Below are 16,724 nucleotides of genomic sequence, written 5' to 3'. Positions count from 1 at the left end.
ACTAGAACAAGTAAAACAAACGACAAGAAGATAAATGAACTTGTTTCTCCATCAGCAGTTCTCACTCTGATCCAAAGGAAGAAAGTTTGTCAGGATAGAAGATCAGAACACATCAAACACTGTTCTACAGAAAAACTTTCTGATTATTGTTCAGTTCCTGCTACCAAACCAAAACATCATCCCTTATTAATGATCATCAGAGCTAATTATTAATCCATCATTAATATACGGTTTACAGTGAAACCAGGAATATTTGGATCCTCTTCAAACAAGAGCCACTGTGAGACACTTTAGAGTTCTGAGCTTCAGGGTTTAACTTTAAATACATTATTAGACTAAGTTTGAATTCAGTGTTTTTCCTTCAGGATCCAACAGACCCTCAAACCAGAACCAGAACCAGAACCCAGCTGTGTGTCCTTAAAGAGCGATGATTCAAAGGATCTTGGTATTACTTTTAAATCAGATCAACCTTCAGCTGCAAAGAGGTGAGCTCTGTCTAAATGTTTTAACTGTATGAAACTGAACTGATTCAGTTTGAAATGTTTTGATTCCACATTTTTCCACATTTTTATTCCTATTTATGAAACTGTTTGTTTTTGCTGGAAGCTTTTCCACAAATTCAGTCTCCAGTGAGTTCAGGGTAAACATTGTTGGAGGTTTTTCCAAGTGTCTGTAGTTCACCTGTTGGTCCAGCAGGGGTCAGGCTGATTCCAGCTGAAGACATAATTCAGGTTCACCATTTTAAAGAAATAATCAATGACAAAATAAGTGTGTTCCCAGTTCAGACTCTAGTGGATTATTTTGTTACTGAATTTGTGCCTCTGATGTTTTTCTCCCTCAGTTTTAATTCATATGTTGAATCAGACGACTTTTAAAATGAAGAACTAAAGGAGGGCAGATAATACAACATAAATGACCAAATTAACAACCAACCCTTTTTATCTGATCATATTTAACTCGTAGGTTTAAGTGTGAGACTTTAAATAAATAGAAATAAATATAAACTGTTTAAGGTAAGATTTTTTTACTGCAGAAGAAGATATGGAGCAAAAACAAAATAATTCACCTGTAAAAAAACCTGAACTTTATTTACTAAAGTCCAGTTTTATAATATTTTCATTGAAAGTAAAGAAATGAGTTGTTGCAGCCACCTTCTTACCTCACAGCAACATTATTTCTGGACATGAATCCTCCTGTTAGATCTCTGCAGATGTTGGACGATGTTCATCATGAAGCACACAGATTCATCTCAGGATGTAAACCTCTTACCTACCTTTGGACTTTGTTCTGTCTGATTAACTTGCCTTCATTGTTCTCACACAGACTGTTGCACTGGAATATTTTCATTTCCAGATCAGTTCTTGGCTTAATAACTGTGTCTCCAGCTTCCTGTCAGTCATTGAAACAGAGCAGCTGCAGCCTCTGATTTGTTGTTCTACAGAATGTGAGCTAATGCTTCCTGGTTCCTCCACAGAGTGGACCAGCAGAACTCAGAGGTTCCCAGTGGTCCGTCTGCCCAGCAGCATCAAACACAGCTGGACTCCATATTTATGGTCTGTACATGTACAACAACTACTTCTCCATCGGTTCTGTTCACAGTCATCTCCATGCTGCACTTTGTAGACCAGAGGACTGTCAGTCTGTCCAACATGGACCTGATGTTTGGCTCCATGATCTCAGTCTGATGTGTCCTTCATATATTGTTCTGTTCCAGCTGCTGGAGGACAACATTGTTACTTTTGTGAAGAACGAGCTGAAGAAGATCCAGAAGGTTCTGAGTCCAGATTACCCAGAAGGCTTAGAGAGTCAGTGGTGGGATGAGGAGGTGTTGGAAGGTGAGGATGAAGAGAAGAGGAGGAGCAACAGAGAGGCTTTTGTGAAGATCACACTGAACTTCCTGAAGAAGATGAAGCAGGAGGAGCTGGCTGAACGTCTGCAGAGCAGTAAGAGGATTTCTCTACAGATTTAATCTTCAGGACAAATGCTGAATTTATTTCAGTTTCAAGAGAAGAAAAAAATAAATATTTAAATGCTCTATTTAGAGGAAATTGTTTCATTGCTAATAATATTTTGTCTTCCTTCAGGACTTTTTTCCTCAGTTTGCAAACATAACCTTAAATCTGGTCTGAAGAAGAGGTTCCAGTGTGTGTTTGAGGGGATCGCTAAAGCAGGAAGTCCAACCCTTCTGAACCAGATCTACACAGAGCTCTACATCACAGAGGGAGGGACTGGAGAGGTCAATGATGAACATGAGGTCAGACAGATTGAAACAGCATCCAGGAAACCACACAGACCAGAAACAACCATCAGACAAGAAGACATCTTTAAAGTCCCACCTGGAAGAGATCAACCAATCAGAACAGTGATGACAAAGGGAGTGGCTGGCATTGGGAAAACAGTCTTAACCCAGAAGTTCACTCTGGACTGGGCTGAAGACAAAGCCCACCAGAACATCCAGTTAATATTTCCATTCACCTTCAGAGAGCTGAATGTGCTGAAAGAGAAAAAGTTCAGCTTGGTGGACCTTGTTCATCACTTCTTTACTGAAACCAAAGAAATCTGCAGCTTTGAACACTTCCAGGTTCTGTTCATCTTTGATGGTCTGGATGAGAGTCGACTTCCTCTGGACTTCCACAACAAGGAGATCCTGACTGATGTTACAGAGTCCACCTCAGTGGATGTTCTGCTGACAAACCTCATCAGTGGTAAACTGCTTCCCTCTGCTCTCCTCTGGATAACCACACGACCTGCAGCCGCCAATCAGATCCCTCCTGAGTGTGTTGGCATGGTGACAGAGGTCAGAGCGTTCACTGACCCACAGAAGGAGGAGTACTTCAGGAAGAGATTCAGAGATGAGGAGCAGGCCAGGAGGATCATCTCCCACATGAAGACGTCAAGAAGCCTCCACATCATGTGCCACATCCCAGTCTTCTGCTGGATCACTGCTACGGTTCTGGAGGATGTGTTGGAGACCAGAGAGGGAGGAGAGTTGCCCAACACCCTGACTGAGATGTTCATCCACTTCCTGGTGGTTCAGACCAAAGTGAAGAAGGTCAAGTATGATGGAGGATCTGAGACAGATCCACTCTGGAGTCCAGAGAGCAGGACGATGATTGAGTCTCTGGGAAAACTGGCTTTTGTTCAGCTGCAGAAAGGAAACCTGATCTTCTATGAATCAGACCTGACAGAGTGTGGCATCGATATCAGAGCAGCCTCAGTGTACTCAGGAGTGTTCACACAGATCTTTAGAGAGGAGAGAGGACTGTACCAGGACAAGGTGTTCTGCTTCATCCATCTGAGTGTTCAGGAGTTTCTGGCTGCTCTTCATGTCCATCATACCTTCATCAAGGATGGAGTTAATCTGATGGAAGACCAGAAAAATATTTCTGTTTGGTCTAAATTATCTAAGAAACCAAAACTAAAATATCTCCATCAGAGAGCTGTGGACGAGGCCTTACAGAGTCCAAATGGACACCTGGACTTGTTCCTCCGCTTCCTCCTGTGTCTTTCAGTAGAGACCAATCAGACTCTCCTGCAAGGTTTGCTGACAAAGACAGGAAGTAGCTCACAGACCAATGAGGGAACAGTTCAGTACATCAAGAAGAAGATAAATGAGAACCTGTCTGCAGAGAAAACCATCAGCCTGTTCTACTGTCTGAATGAACTGAATGATCGTTCTCTGGTCCAGGAGATCCAACAGTCTCTGAGTTCAGGAAGTCTCTCCACAGATAAACTGTCTCCTGCTCAGTGGTCAGCTCTGGTCTTCATCTTACTGTCATCAGGAGAAGATCTGGATGTGTTTGACCTGGAGAAATACTCTGCTTCAGAGGAGGCTCTTCTCAGGCTGCTGCCAGTGGTCAAAGCTTCAAACAAAGTTCTGTAAGTTCTGACAGAATTTGGGTTTTGACACCAGGAGCTAAAACCAGGAAAGAGTGACTATTATCCTGGATGTTCTGCTCAACAACTAAGGATTTATTAGAAAGTATAAAAGTTAATGTTTGAATGTCAGTTCATTCAAAATGTGTTTAGTAAAAATAAACACTTTGTTTTAGAAACTATTTAACATTTTTATTCCACAAAACCCGACTGACACAGAATCTGGTACCAAAATGGTTCCTCTCATAAAAGTGGAATAAAAGTGGTTAAATTTAGTTATTTCTTTTTAACTTTTAACATAAATTCCCAAACCCAAACACTGTTTTAAAGACATTTTCCATGTTTTCTCATGAGATCCTCTGATTTATTTCAAAGTGAAAAACATGAAATATTCAATATCTTCCAGTGTTTTATATAGTCAGCCTTTAAATTAAGATTAAAAAACTAAAATAATCTGAAATGGTCCAGTTTGGGTCCAAATGTCCCTCAGGTGTTGAACAGGCTGATATTATCATAGAACTGCTGGGGTTAAAGGTCACAGCACCAACTTCCTGCTCCAGAGGCAACATGTTTCCTGAAAATAGTGACTAGAATTTAAAATAACAGAATATTTGGTTTGGTTCTGATAATTAATAATCAGATTTCTGGTTGCTGTTCTGTTCTCTTAATGTTCTTCTCTTTAGTAATAAATTTCCTTCTATTTCCATCAGGATTTTGTTTTTACTGCTTGTCCCACAGTGTTTGAAAGAGGAGTAAATATGGATCAGAACATGTGGTCCAATCTGGAATAGTGTTATGTGGAAACATCATTTAGTTTTCCACTGTTTGCAAACTGCTGCAGGATATTTTCACTAAAACAACAACAGGTCGTGTTTGCAGCTCAATCTGTTCAGATTAAAACATCATTCAAAGTTTAAGTGGGTCACAAAACATAGAAATTTGTCTAAATCACATTTTGTTCTGTTTCAGGGTTCTGACATGCATTGCATTGCTTTAGAGTTTCTGAGTTCTTATTTCATGAAGCAGTCTCATCTGTCTTGTTTAATACTATAAGATGTTTTTATTTAGTTTTATTCCATCAGAATTGTTCTTATTCATTTTGATCTGTGTCTCTTCAGATTGAAGAACTGTAACCTCTCAGAGAGAAGCTGTAAAGTTCTGGCCTCCGTTCTCAGCTCCCAGTCCTCTAATCTGAGAGAGATGGACCTGAGTAACAACAAGCTGCAGGATTCTGGAGTGGAGCTGCTGTCTTCTGGACTGAAGAGTCCAAACTGTAAACTGGAAACTCTCAGGTCTGAACAGCATTAATGACTTAATTACTGTGAACATCATCTAGTTTCTGATTCCAACATAACTATGTTTTTATTTAGTTTTATTCCATCAGAATTGTTCTTATTCATTTTGATCTCTGTCTTTTCAGATTGAAGAACTGTAACCTCTCAGAGAGAAGCTGTGAAGTTCTGGCCTCAGTTCTCAGCTCCCAGTCCTCTAATCTGAGAGAGATGGACCTGAGTAACAACAAGCTGCAGGATTCTGGAGTGGAGCTGCTGTCTTCTGGACTGAAGAGTCCAAACTGTAAACTGGAAACTCTCAGGTCTGAACAGCATTAATGACTTAATTACTGTGAACATCATTTAGTTTCTGATTCCAACAAAACTTTTTTTCTACCTGAAAACATGAAGAATGTTTACGTGCAGAACTAAGTGCTCAATGCAATGTTCTGTAGGGTAACATTAAAAAGTGACACCAAAACAAAGGAGTGAGAACTGCTAGTTATAACTAAACTCGGCTATTTGTAGCAGAGTTCTATCCCCTTTAAGGTTTCTCCTGCAGCTACAGTGGAAAAAGGACTGAATTAGAACTTTGTCAGTCTACCTATTTCAACAGCAATAAGGTTCATAGCTGCTCTGCACTGAACTGAATTCCTCTCCTGAAACATCAAGCTGAATGTCAGCCAGAGAGCAGCTTATAAAGCCAGGTAAACAGGTGGAGCAGGTGAGGCATGAATAGGGAGCTGGCCAGGGAGGAGCATGTGAAAACAATCCTCTGAAATCCTTCAGCACAGCGATGATCAGCAGGCAGACAGAGACGGTGCAGAGAAACAGACCAGAATCATAACATGTTCTGAGTGCATAAAACAAGGTTGAGACAATTTCTTGGGTACAAATTATTTTGTTGCTACTGTTTGTTGTTGACTTAATAAATAAATAAATATGTTTAATTACTAGAGCGATATTTGTGCTTGTCGGGCTCTTGTGGCTTGCTGTGACAGTTTCATTAGGACTGTGATGATTTTTGAATATTTTTATCATCACTTTTATTGTTATCACAATAAATGCCACAAAATATTGTCACAAATTGTAACGTCCATATTCCCCATGCCTAGTTTCTACTACAGTAGCCTGCATGTGACACAAGTCTCTACTCTTTTGCTCTCACTTTGAAGACTTTTGTTAAAATAGTGTAGCACAGTTGGTGGTGTCATATTCCAGAGTTTCTCTTTTTATTCTTCTTTTACAGAAACACGTCAGGCATCTCTCCGTAACTGAGAAATGTGTAGAATAGCTAAACGCTATTAGCTAGCAGTCAGCCTCATGTGATTGGCTGATTGTGGTCACATGGTACACTGTAACAAATTGTTGTAAAAACTACATCATGATTTCACAGTAAGCTGGCTGTGTTTTTAAAATACAGCTTTTTGCTGTGAACAGAGATGTGGATGGAAAGAATATGAGATTTAATTGGACTGCTGGATCACGTGCAACGCTGTACTGTAAATTTTAAACATACAATTGCATTGTGGGATATTAACCGACCGGCAGAAGGCGACTTTTCGCGGGCCAGAAAGCGGGGCCAAAAGTGACTTTCACCGGGTAGGTACCTTTTTAATCAAACATTTTCATTGCATTTTGTGTCTGTTAGTGGACAAAAACTTATTTTATATGGTTATATTGAGCTAGCTTCTCTCGCGCGTCTATCAGTTTGTCTGCTAAAGCTAACTTCGGTTATTTCTAAGCTAGCTTCATGTGCAACACAAGTGCTGTTTGGTTCCGTTTTAACGTTTGTTTTTCATCCAGAATTGCCGGTGGTTACATTATTAGTTAACACTAATATTGGCAGTGACTTCGGGGTAAATCCTTTATTTTTTTCTGTTATGTCCAGTGGCAGCCTTAAACTGGCATGTTCTGATCCCAACTCTGGCATACAGTCTCAGGCGACTTTACAGTGGTTTGTAAGTGAGCATAATCCAGACAGTTGTGTGTTAATTGCTGTTTTGTCTGGTTAAACTGTAATTATTCTTCCCAAAAATAATTTGCATTTTACACTTGTGTTCAGTGTTGTATTTTATAATTGCGGACCAGACATCCTGTCACTGCGATCACACTCAATCAATGTAGTTGCCATGCGCAAACTCCACCAATGAAAAACAATTGTACTTTGCTGTACTTAACAAATGCATTTAATCATAAAGTTTATTCTGCTGTGCACCCATCCTACACTTAAAACTGTTATCAGAGTAAGCGCATCTCACTCCAATGATTTGATGTCAGAGTTTAGGCTGCCTCTCACTGAAGTGATACTGAGCTGTTGCTTAAATTAAAAAAAAATATTTCGTTTTCTTGTCCTGTTCTTACATTCAGTAATGGGTTACGGCTACATTATTGGATTTTAAGTTGTGCCACACAAAGATATACAGGTCCTTCTCAAAATATTAGCATATTGTGATAAAGTTCATTATTTTCCATAATGTAATGATGAAAATTTAACATTCGTATATTTTAGATTCATTGCACACTAACTGAAATAGTTCAGGTCTTTTATTGTCTTAATACGGATGATTTTGGCATAGAGCTCATGAAAACCCAAAATTCCTATCTCACAAAATTAGCATATCATTAAAAGGGTCTCTAAACGAGCTATGAACCTAATCATCTGAATCAACGAGTTAACTCTAAACACCTGCAAAAGATTCCTGAGGCTTTTAAAACTCCCAGACTGGTTCATCACTCAAAACCCCAATCATGGGTAAGACTGCCGACCTGACTGCTGTCCAGAAGGCCACTATTGACACCCTCAAGCAAGAGGGTAAGACACAGAAAGAAATTTCTGAACGAATAGGCTGTTCCCAGAGTGCTGTATCAAGGCACCTCAGTGGGAAGTCTGTGGGAAGGAAAAAGTGTGGCAGAAAACGCTTCACAACGAGAAGAGGTGACCGGACCCTGAGGAAGATTGTGGAGAAGGGCCGATTCCAGACCTTGGGGGACCTGCGGAAGCAGTGGACTGAGTCTGGAGTAGAAACATCCAGAGCCACCGTGTACAGGCGTGTGCAGGAAATGGGCTACAGGTGCCGCATTCCCCAGGTCAAGCCACTTTTGAACCAGAAACAGCAGCAGAAGCGCCTGACCTGGGCTACAGAGAAGCAGCACTGGACTGTTGCTCAGTGGTCCAAAGTACTTTTTTCAGATGAAAGCAAATTCTGCATGTCATTCGGAAATCAAGGTGCCAGAGTCTGGAGAAAGACTGGGGAGAAGGAAATGCCAAAATGCCAGAAGTCCAGTGTCAAGTACCCACAGTCAGTGATGGTCTGGGGTGCCGTGTCAGCTGCTGGTGTTAGTCCACTGTGTTTTATCAAGGGCAGGGTCAATGCAGCTAGTTATCAGGAGATTTTGGAGCACTTCATGCTCAATTAAATCATATTAACAGAAAAGCAACAATAAAGCTAAACTGTAACAAATGAATGCTTTCCTCCACTTTCTGCTTAGTGTCATTACATTCATTTGTTAAAATACCTCCTGAAAAGCTTTATGGAGATGAAGATTTCATTTTTCAGCATGACCTGGCACCTGCTCACAGTGCCAAAACCACTGGTAAATGGTTTACTGACCATGGTATCACTGTGCTCAATTGGCCTGCCAACTCTCCTGACCTGAACCCCATAGAGAATCTGAGGGATATTGTGAAGAGAACGTTGAGAGACTCAAGACCCAACACTCTGGATGAGCTAAAGGCCGCTATCGAAGCATCCTGGGCCTCCATAAGACCTCAGCAATGCCACAGGCTGATTGCCTCCATGCCACGCCGCATTGAAGCAGTCATTTCTGCAAAAGGATTCCCGACCAAGTATTGAGTGCATAACTGTACATGATTATTTGAAGGTTGACGTTTTTTGTATTAAAAACACTTTTCTTTTATTGGTCGGATGAAATATGCTAATTTTGTGAGATAGGAATTTTGGGTTTTCATGAGCTGTATGCCAAAATCATCCGTATTAAGACAATAAAAGACCTGAAATATTTCCGTTAGTGTGCAATGAATCTAAAATATATGAATGTTAAATTTTCATCATTACATTATGGAAAATAATGAACTTTATCACAATATGCTAATATTTTGAGAAGGACCTGTAGATTCTCCGTTATAATAGTACAATCAGCAGATTAATTATTTTAATTTTTTTTCTTGTTTATATGACAACTAACATTTAGCTGTGGAAAAAAAACCATAGATTCGCTCCCTTTTTTCCCTCCCGCCTTTCAGGCACGGTGCCTCCACTGTGAGTTTTTTTTATTACACTTTACTGGCAGCTTGAATGAGCGCTCACATATATTAAAAAAATCCCTACTATTCACAGTTAGTTTATTTATTTATTTTTTTTTTGTAGTGGTTGTAGACAATCCAGATCATTTTTACTGCTGAACTCTTTGAGTCTGCACTCTGGACTAAAATAACTTGTATAGGTTCAGGATCAAGATGATTTCTTGTCAGTTTTGCCCACATAAAACTGAAACTCTTTTTGCCTAGGTGAGGCACATGAAATTTCACAGGAATTTGCTAAATGTCATTTTTCGATGTGGAATGACAAACTGCAGCATGGTGTTCAAGAACTTCAGTGCTTTCAAATCACACACATACCGATATCATAAGCAGCAACCTGCAGCTATTGCTCCAATCTACACCAATGATTTAACCTGTCATGTTGAATATTACACTGTGCATTGTGATGACCTAATCAGCTTTCTTTCACATTTAAAAACTCATTTGAAGGAAGGTAAAGGTGTAACCTGTCCATTTAAAAAGTGCAAAAGAACTTTTACTATTTTGTCTACATTCACATCACGTTTTTGTTGTGGGTAATCATATGTTGTGACTTCACTTTTACAGAGGTGTGCTACAGCTGCAGATCTTGAAGGAACACACAACCTGCCGCCAAGTCCATGACTCATTGCCCTTGGTAAGTAAAACATATATTGTACAATGTATTGTTCAGAGTTATTTCCCACTTTTCTACCTACTGCTCTGGAATTTTTGGACATTCTGGTCAAAGGTGGGCTCACCTTTGTTCACGCGGTGAAACGCTGGAAGAGAGGTAAACGGGCTGGGGTGCTGGTACGTCTTCGCCGGCGTGGAATATGAACAACGTTACCTGGAATATTTCTCTCTAACGTGCGCTCACTTCCCAACAAAATTGAGGAACTACAACTGCTGTTGGGGAAAAACAGGGACTTTTATTCATCGGCAGTTTTGTGCTTCACGGAGACGTGGCTGTGTGGATTAATACCGGACTCTGCGCTGCAGCTGGCAGGATTCCAGCTCTACAGAGCGGACAGAGACACGGAACTCTCCGGCAAAGCGAAAGGTGGAGGAATCTGCTTCTACCTCAACAGTGGTTGGTGCAACGACGTGACAGTGATTCAGCAGCACTGTTCTCCAGACCTGGAAGCCTTCATCATACACTGTAAGCCTTTCTATTCCCCCCGTGAGTTCGCTTCGTTCATCCTGGTCGGTGTTTACATCCCGTTGCAAGCTAACGTGCAGGTCGCACAGCGCATGCTCGGCAACCAGATACTGAGTGTGGAGTGGACCAACCCGGACTCCTTAGTTATTGTCGTTGGCGACTTTAACAAAGGTAATCTCACCCATGAAATCCCCAAATATAGACATTTTATTAAATGTCCGACCAGAGAGGACAACATTCTGGATCACTGTTACACCACCATCAGAGACGCTTATCACGCCATCCCACGTGCTGCACTGGGCCAATCCGACCACATCATGGTCCACCTGATTCCTGCATACAGGCAGAAACTAAAGCTCTGCAAACTTGTTGTGAGGACGACAAGGAAGTGGAGCAGTGAGGCTGTGGAGAATCTCCAGGCGTGTTTAGGCTGTACAGACTGGGATGTGTTCAGGACTACTACCAACAGTCTGGACGAGTACACAGAAGAGGCTGTGACTTCCTACATCAGCTTCTGTGAGGACAGCTGTGTACCATCATGCACCAGGGTGAGTTACAACAATGATAAACCCTGGTTCACAGCCAAACTCAGAAGGTTAAGACTGGATATGGAAGAGGCCTTCAGGAGTGGGGACAAAGACACATACAGAGAGGCAAAGTACAAGTTTGGCAAGGCAGTGAAAGAGGCCAAACGACTGTACTCTGAGAAGCTCCAAAACCAGTTCTCAGCCAACGACTCTGCGTCTGGAAAGGGCTCAGGCAAATCACCAACTACAAGCCGAAAGCCCCCCACTCCATCAACGACCGACGCCTCGCCAACGACCTGAACGAGTTCTACTGCCACTTTGAAAGACAAAGGGACAGTCCTGCAACCATCCCCCACGACACCCCCCAATACCTGCAGCCACAATTCACCACCCCCACCTCCCCAACCTCAAGAGGGGCCTTGGCACCTCCAACCCCCACCCTGAAGTCCCCCCCCACCAGCCCCCTACCCACGCCGGGGACGGCTCTTTCCATCCAGGAGAGGGACGTCAACAAACTCTTCAGGAGACAGAACCCCCGGAAAGCTGCTGGACCGGATTCTGTCTCACCAGCCAGCCTGAAGCACTGCGCTGATCAGCTGTCTCCAGTCTTCACAGACATTTTTAACACCTCACTGGAGACATGTCATGTGCCAGCCTGCTTCAAGTCCTCCACCATCGTCCCTGTTCCCAAGAAGCTAAGGACCACAGGGCTTAATGACTTCAGACCCGTCGCCCTGACCTCTGTGGTGATGAAGTCCTTTGAGCGCCTTGTGCTTTCACACCTAAAAGACATCACCGACCCCCTCCTGGACCCCCTGCAGTTTGCCTACAGAGCCAACAGGTCTGTAGATGATGCAGTCAACCTAGCCCTTCACTTCATCCTCCGGCACCTGGACTCCACAAGAACCTGCGCCAGGATCCTGTTTGTGGATTTCAGCTCTGCCTTCAACACCATCGTCCCAGCTCTGCTACAGGAGAAGCTCTCCAAGCTGAGTGTGCCCGACTCCACCTGCTGGTGGATCACTGACTTCCTGTCTGACAGGAAGCAGCGCGTGACTTCAGGCAGAACCCAGCCCCACCTGCCCCCATCACCCTCTGTGACTCCACAATTGACACTGTGGAATCTTTCCGCTTCCTGGGAACCATCATCTCCCAGGATCTCAAGTGGGAGCCAAACATCAGCTCCCTCATCAAGAAAGCCCAGCAGAGGATGATCTTCCTGCGGCAGCTGAAGAAATTCAACCTGCCAAAGACTATGATGGTGCACTTCTACACAGCCATCATTGAGTCCATCCTCACCTCCTCCATCACCATCTGGTACGCCGCTGCTACAGCCAAGCATAAGGGCAGGCTGCAGCGTGTCATTCGGTCTGCTGAGAAGGTGATTGGTTGCAGTCTACTGTCGCTCCAGGAACTGTACACCTCCAGGACCCTGAAGTGGGCAGGGAAGATTCTGGCTGATCCCTCCCACCCCAGTCACAGACTCTTTGAGACTCTCCCCTCTGGCAGGAGGCTGCGGTCCATCCGGACCAAAACCTCACGCCACAAGAACAGTTTTTTCCCATCTGCCACCAGCCTGGTTAACAAAGCCCGGAAACCACCCTGACACTCTCCCTTTCCCCCACACCCCCCCCTTTTTTGCTGACAGGACACTTGTAACCTGTAACTCTATGCGTTACATTAACGCTCAGCATGGACTCCTGCTTTACTTGCACAATGATCACCTGCACTGTTGTATTGCTCTCGCACCCAATACTGCTCTATATTTACTCTCACTCACTTAAAACTGTGCACATATATTTATATTATATTATAGATATGTTTATACTGTTTAATTTGTACTGTATTGCACCGACTACGCCAAAACAAATTCCTTGTATGTCCAAAAACGTACTTGGCAATAAAGCTTTTCTGATTCTGATTCTGATTCTGAAAAGAAACAGACGGCAGTGAACCCACGTCTCCACTCTCCCCTGCCAAATCATGGACTACCAGTGGAACTTTTAAAATGGTAAGGTTACACATTTACCCACAATCTGTTCTCTGTTATGTGCTCTTTGTTTTTTTCTCTATTCTACCAGTTTCAGGAGACCAACCACTGTTGGTCTCTGTCTCTCTCTCTCTGTGACATAAGTGCGGTTAAATCTGCTGTACATTTCATGTGTTGAATACATTTTTTTTCTTTTCTTTATCCTCTAGCAACCCTTTGAATTATTTGGAGCAGCAGCAGGACCTGGATCAGTCTACCTTATTTTCAGAGGTGTGTTCAGGACTCATTACTCGTTCTCGTTGGTTTTGTTTGGCTGTTCACAACGTTTTTAACTGGCTAACATTTTAAAGATGTACCAGCATGGTTCTTATGCAGTGTGTATGTGATTTAAATATTTTACAGTTCTGGATTAGTTTGATGAAGACAACAGAGTATTGAAATTGCTTATATTCCTAAACTTTATTCCCTGTTGCATTGTCCATTATTTTTCCATCCATCCATCCGGTCCGGAAATTTTACATTACAAGCTTGTAAAGCTTTGTTCTTATACCTTTGGTTGACAAGCTGTTTTTTTTTTTGTAACTTTTAACCTTTGGCACTTCTACTTTTCTGGTTATTTAACAGCTTGTGTGCATTATGTTGGAACCATGGGAGTTATGCATTTAAAACGGTGTATGAATATATATTTTTCAGTCAATTCTTGACTATTTTTACATTCAGGTTGCAATACCTTTTGACATTTATGTCAAAAGCAAATGTTGCTGTTCTTTAAAAATGTAATATTTTGTTGCACTGCTGTGTGTCGGTTTTAAACATTAACACTGAAATAAAGTATGTTTAAAATGTATTGTTTTTTGTTTATTTGAAATAACAATTGCTGACATTTATTGTGACTTTGTTAAATTAAGTTGAATTTTGATATTTCAATTTTAACAGCTAGCAATAGCCAGTCCTTTCAATTACTGTTGGAAATTACAATTTAGGAAGTGTTCTTAGGCTACTGTAAAATAAAACAATAATAATAATAATTCTGTTACAGAATTACAGTAAAACTGTAATAAAATCACAGTAAAATGATAATATAATTACAGAAAAATTTTGATAAAATTACAGTAAAATTGTGATAGAATTATGGTAAGATTGTAATAAAATTACGGTAAGATTGTAATAAAATTACAGCCAGTTACTGTAAAGATTACAGTAAAGTATACTGTAAATTTTGCCGGAGAAGAAGCCATTAAAGTTAGTAACACGTTTGTCTTTGCAAATGATGAAAGGAATAAAATTAGATCTATCTATAGATTTCTCAGTAACTGAGAAATGTGTAGAATAGCTAAACGCTACTAGCTAGCAGTCAGCCCCATGTGATTGGTTGATTGTGGTCACATGGTACAGATGAAAGCTGGCTGTAGAGAGAGCAGCAAGCAGCCTGGTCTGACTACTCTGTTCAACCCAGTTACTGACTTAACGTTACACTGGATCACCAGGGTTTCCTGGTTAGTAACTCCAGACCTTAAAACATCTACATATCATGATGCAGCCACTACTGTGCTTCAACATTAGGATGGTGTTGTTGGACCTGCAGTTGTTTGAACAGATTCAGAAATCTGGAAGTTTTATCCAAGGTTAAAACAGATTAGGTCCAGAATTCACTTCTTGAAATCTGGGCTGACTTGTTTGGATTTTTTAATGATGTCACACAAGGAAGCAGAGTCTTAAACCCAACTAGATGACTTTACTAAAAAATCACTCATGTGTGTCTTTTCTTTTAAACAAAGCTTAAAGAAAGTTATTTGTTGACTGTGTTTACTGTCACTTTACTGAAACTTATGAAAAATGCACTTTTGTTTTGATTAGAGTTTAAAAGTATAAGTTATTCAAATAATATAAGTTATTTTTATGGTAAAAGTGTTTAGCATCATTTTGCTTTTTCCATAGGATTTCTCCATAGGATCATTTCTGTCACAAAACAAACACTGAGTTTGAACCACCTTTTTACCTTCATCACTTAACTGAACCTGATCCAATCTCTGCTTGTCATTGTTCTGTTTAGAAACTACAGCAACAGAAGTAAGATGAAGAGTTTAAATCTGTCCTTGAAGCTCAGTAGAAGGAAAGGAACAAAGATGAGCTCCTGGTCTGTGTTGAAAGCTCACGGTTCTCACTTTCATTTGGCTCTCCTTCATTTGTGGTGATAAAGGGAGTTAAGTTCTCATATGTAAGAGATGGAGAGCAATGCTAACTTACATCTGGGTTTATCAGTTCCTTTAGTGTTTCAGACAGAAATTACTGTAGAGCTTCAGGACCTGCTGACCTTCAAGACATTTTTTTCTCCTCAAAGTTCTGGTTGGGATGCAAACCAGTCCTATAATCAAAGTAGACAAGAAAGAGGCAGGTAGGTTCAATTAATGAAAGATGAATATTAGGAACAAATCGGCCTAATTAAATTACTTCTGTCTTTCAGAACAGGTCCATCTGAAATTCACTCCAAAAATATTGAAAATCATCTCTTTGTTGGATGTGTCTTAAGGTTTGGTTGCTGGTACTCAGAAAACTGATCCTCAGCAGATCAAGAATCTAATCTAAAAGGAGGAAATCATCAAAATCTCATAAAAAATAAATACAACTCAGACTAAAAGAAATAAAACAATTAAATGTGGCTTACTGAACATAAGATCTCTCTCTTCAAAGACTTTGCTAGTTAGTGACCTGATTTGTGACTTATTAGATTGATGTATTTTGCCTCACAGAAACCTGGCTGCAGCAAGAGGATTATGTTACTATACTGTAGGCTTGAATGGAGTCAAAGCCATTCTCATGCACATATGGAGGTGTTCATTTGTGAGTCTTGAACGGTATTTAGTTTTGATAATGTTCATTACAGAAAGAGCTGCTTCACAGTTGTGTGTGAAGCCAAACATGGTCAGGATGTATATGGCTACTTCCTTTAGACCTGAGAAGGTTGTTTCAGGGACCATTTGGAGACAGAAAGAGGGAGGGTCAGTTCTTTCAAACTGTTCTTTCAGGGCCACATCTGCTTGGAGATCAATCAAATGCATCTGGAGAGGCCCATGATCTACCCATTTAAAGAGCTGTGCCACTTCCTTCGAGAACTTCTTGACATCTGTGATGAGAAATGGGTTCTGCATGAACAAATTGAGCTGCGGTCCAAAGTTGAAGCTGTCAAAACAGTTTCTGAAGTTTAGAATTAGCTTATCAATAAAACCAACAAAGAAAGACACATCTCGCTCCCCCTGAACCTGTTCTTGTAGTGCTGGGAAGTGGGCACACTCTCCCTGCAGGTCTTCCTTGAACACCGCAAGCTTCCTCTGAAAGGAGCGGACGGCTGTCATCAGCTCAGAGACAGAATTGTCCTTGGCCTGTAGTCTCAAATTTAGTTCATTCAGATGGGAGGTAACATCAACCAAAAAGGCCACATTGTCCATGTATTTCTTATTTTCTAAAAAGTGAGAAAACTGTTTTGCCTTGTGACTTCTAAGCTCTGCCAAAAAAGATGCAACTTCCTTCCTAAAGGAGCAAAAGCGTGCTAATACCCTTCCTTTGCTTAGTTATCTCACATTATTGTGGAGCAAAT

The 16,724-nt window shown here is 41.2% G+C and overlaps 1 protein-coding gene and 1 long non-coding RNA gene across 3 annotated transcripts in view; both read left to right on the top strand.

The window, feature by feature from the left end:
* The window catches only part of LOC124861401 (NACHT, LRR and PYD domains-containing protein 4C-like), a 609,184-nt gene that overhangs the window by 516,725 nt on the left and 75,735 nt on the right, over positions 1-16,724 (top strand). Inside the window, exons 4-9 of one of the 2 annotated variants that reach the window (XM_047355127.1) lie at positions 366-485; positions 1,475-1,553; positions 1,715-1,943; positions 2,085-3,879; positions 4,995-5,168; positions 5,297-5,470. In XM_047355127.1, the coding sequence (XP_047211083.1) occupies positions 366-485; positions 1,475-1,553; positions 1,715-1,943; positions 2,085-3,879; positions 4,995-5,168; positions 5,297-5,470 (2,571 nt within the window). The remainder of the gene's footprint in view (positions 1-365; positions 486-1,474; positions 1,554-1,714; positions 1,944-2,084; positions 3,880-4,994; positions 5,169-5,296; positions 5,471-16,724) is intronic. The other variant, XM_047355128.1, reaches the window with a different exon arrangement.
* On the top strand, positions 9,896-13,976 carry LOC124861540. The gene is made up of 3 exons (XR_007036661.1): positions 9,896-10,108; positions 13,077-13,150; positions 13,339-13,976. It is a non-coding gene; the product is annotated as an uncharacterized LOC124861540 (long non-coding RNA).

The sequence above is a fragment of the Girardinichthys multiradiatus genome, chromosome 24, assembly GCF_021462225.1.
Source record: "Girardinichthys multiradiatus isolate DD_20200921_A chromosome 24, DD_fGirMul_XY1, whole genome shotgun sequence".
NCBI classification, from domain to species: Eukaryota; Metazoa; Chordata; class Actinopteri; order Cyprinodontiformes; family Goodeidae; genus Girardinichthys; species Girardinichthys multiradiatus.
The sequence above is the reverse complement of the archived record's forward strand: the minus strand, read 5'-3'. Positions and strand labels throughout refer to the sequence as shown.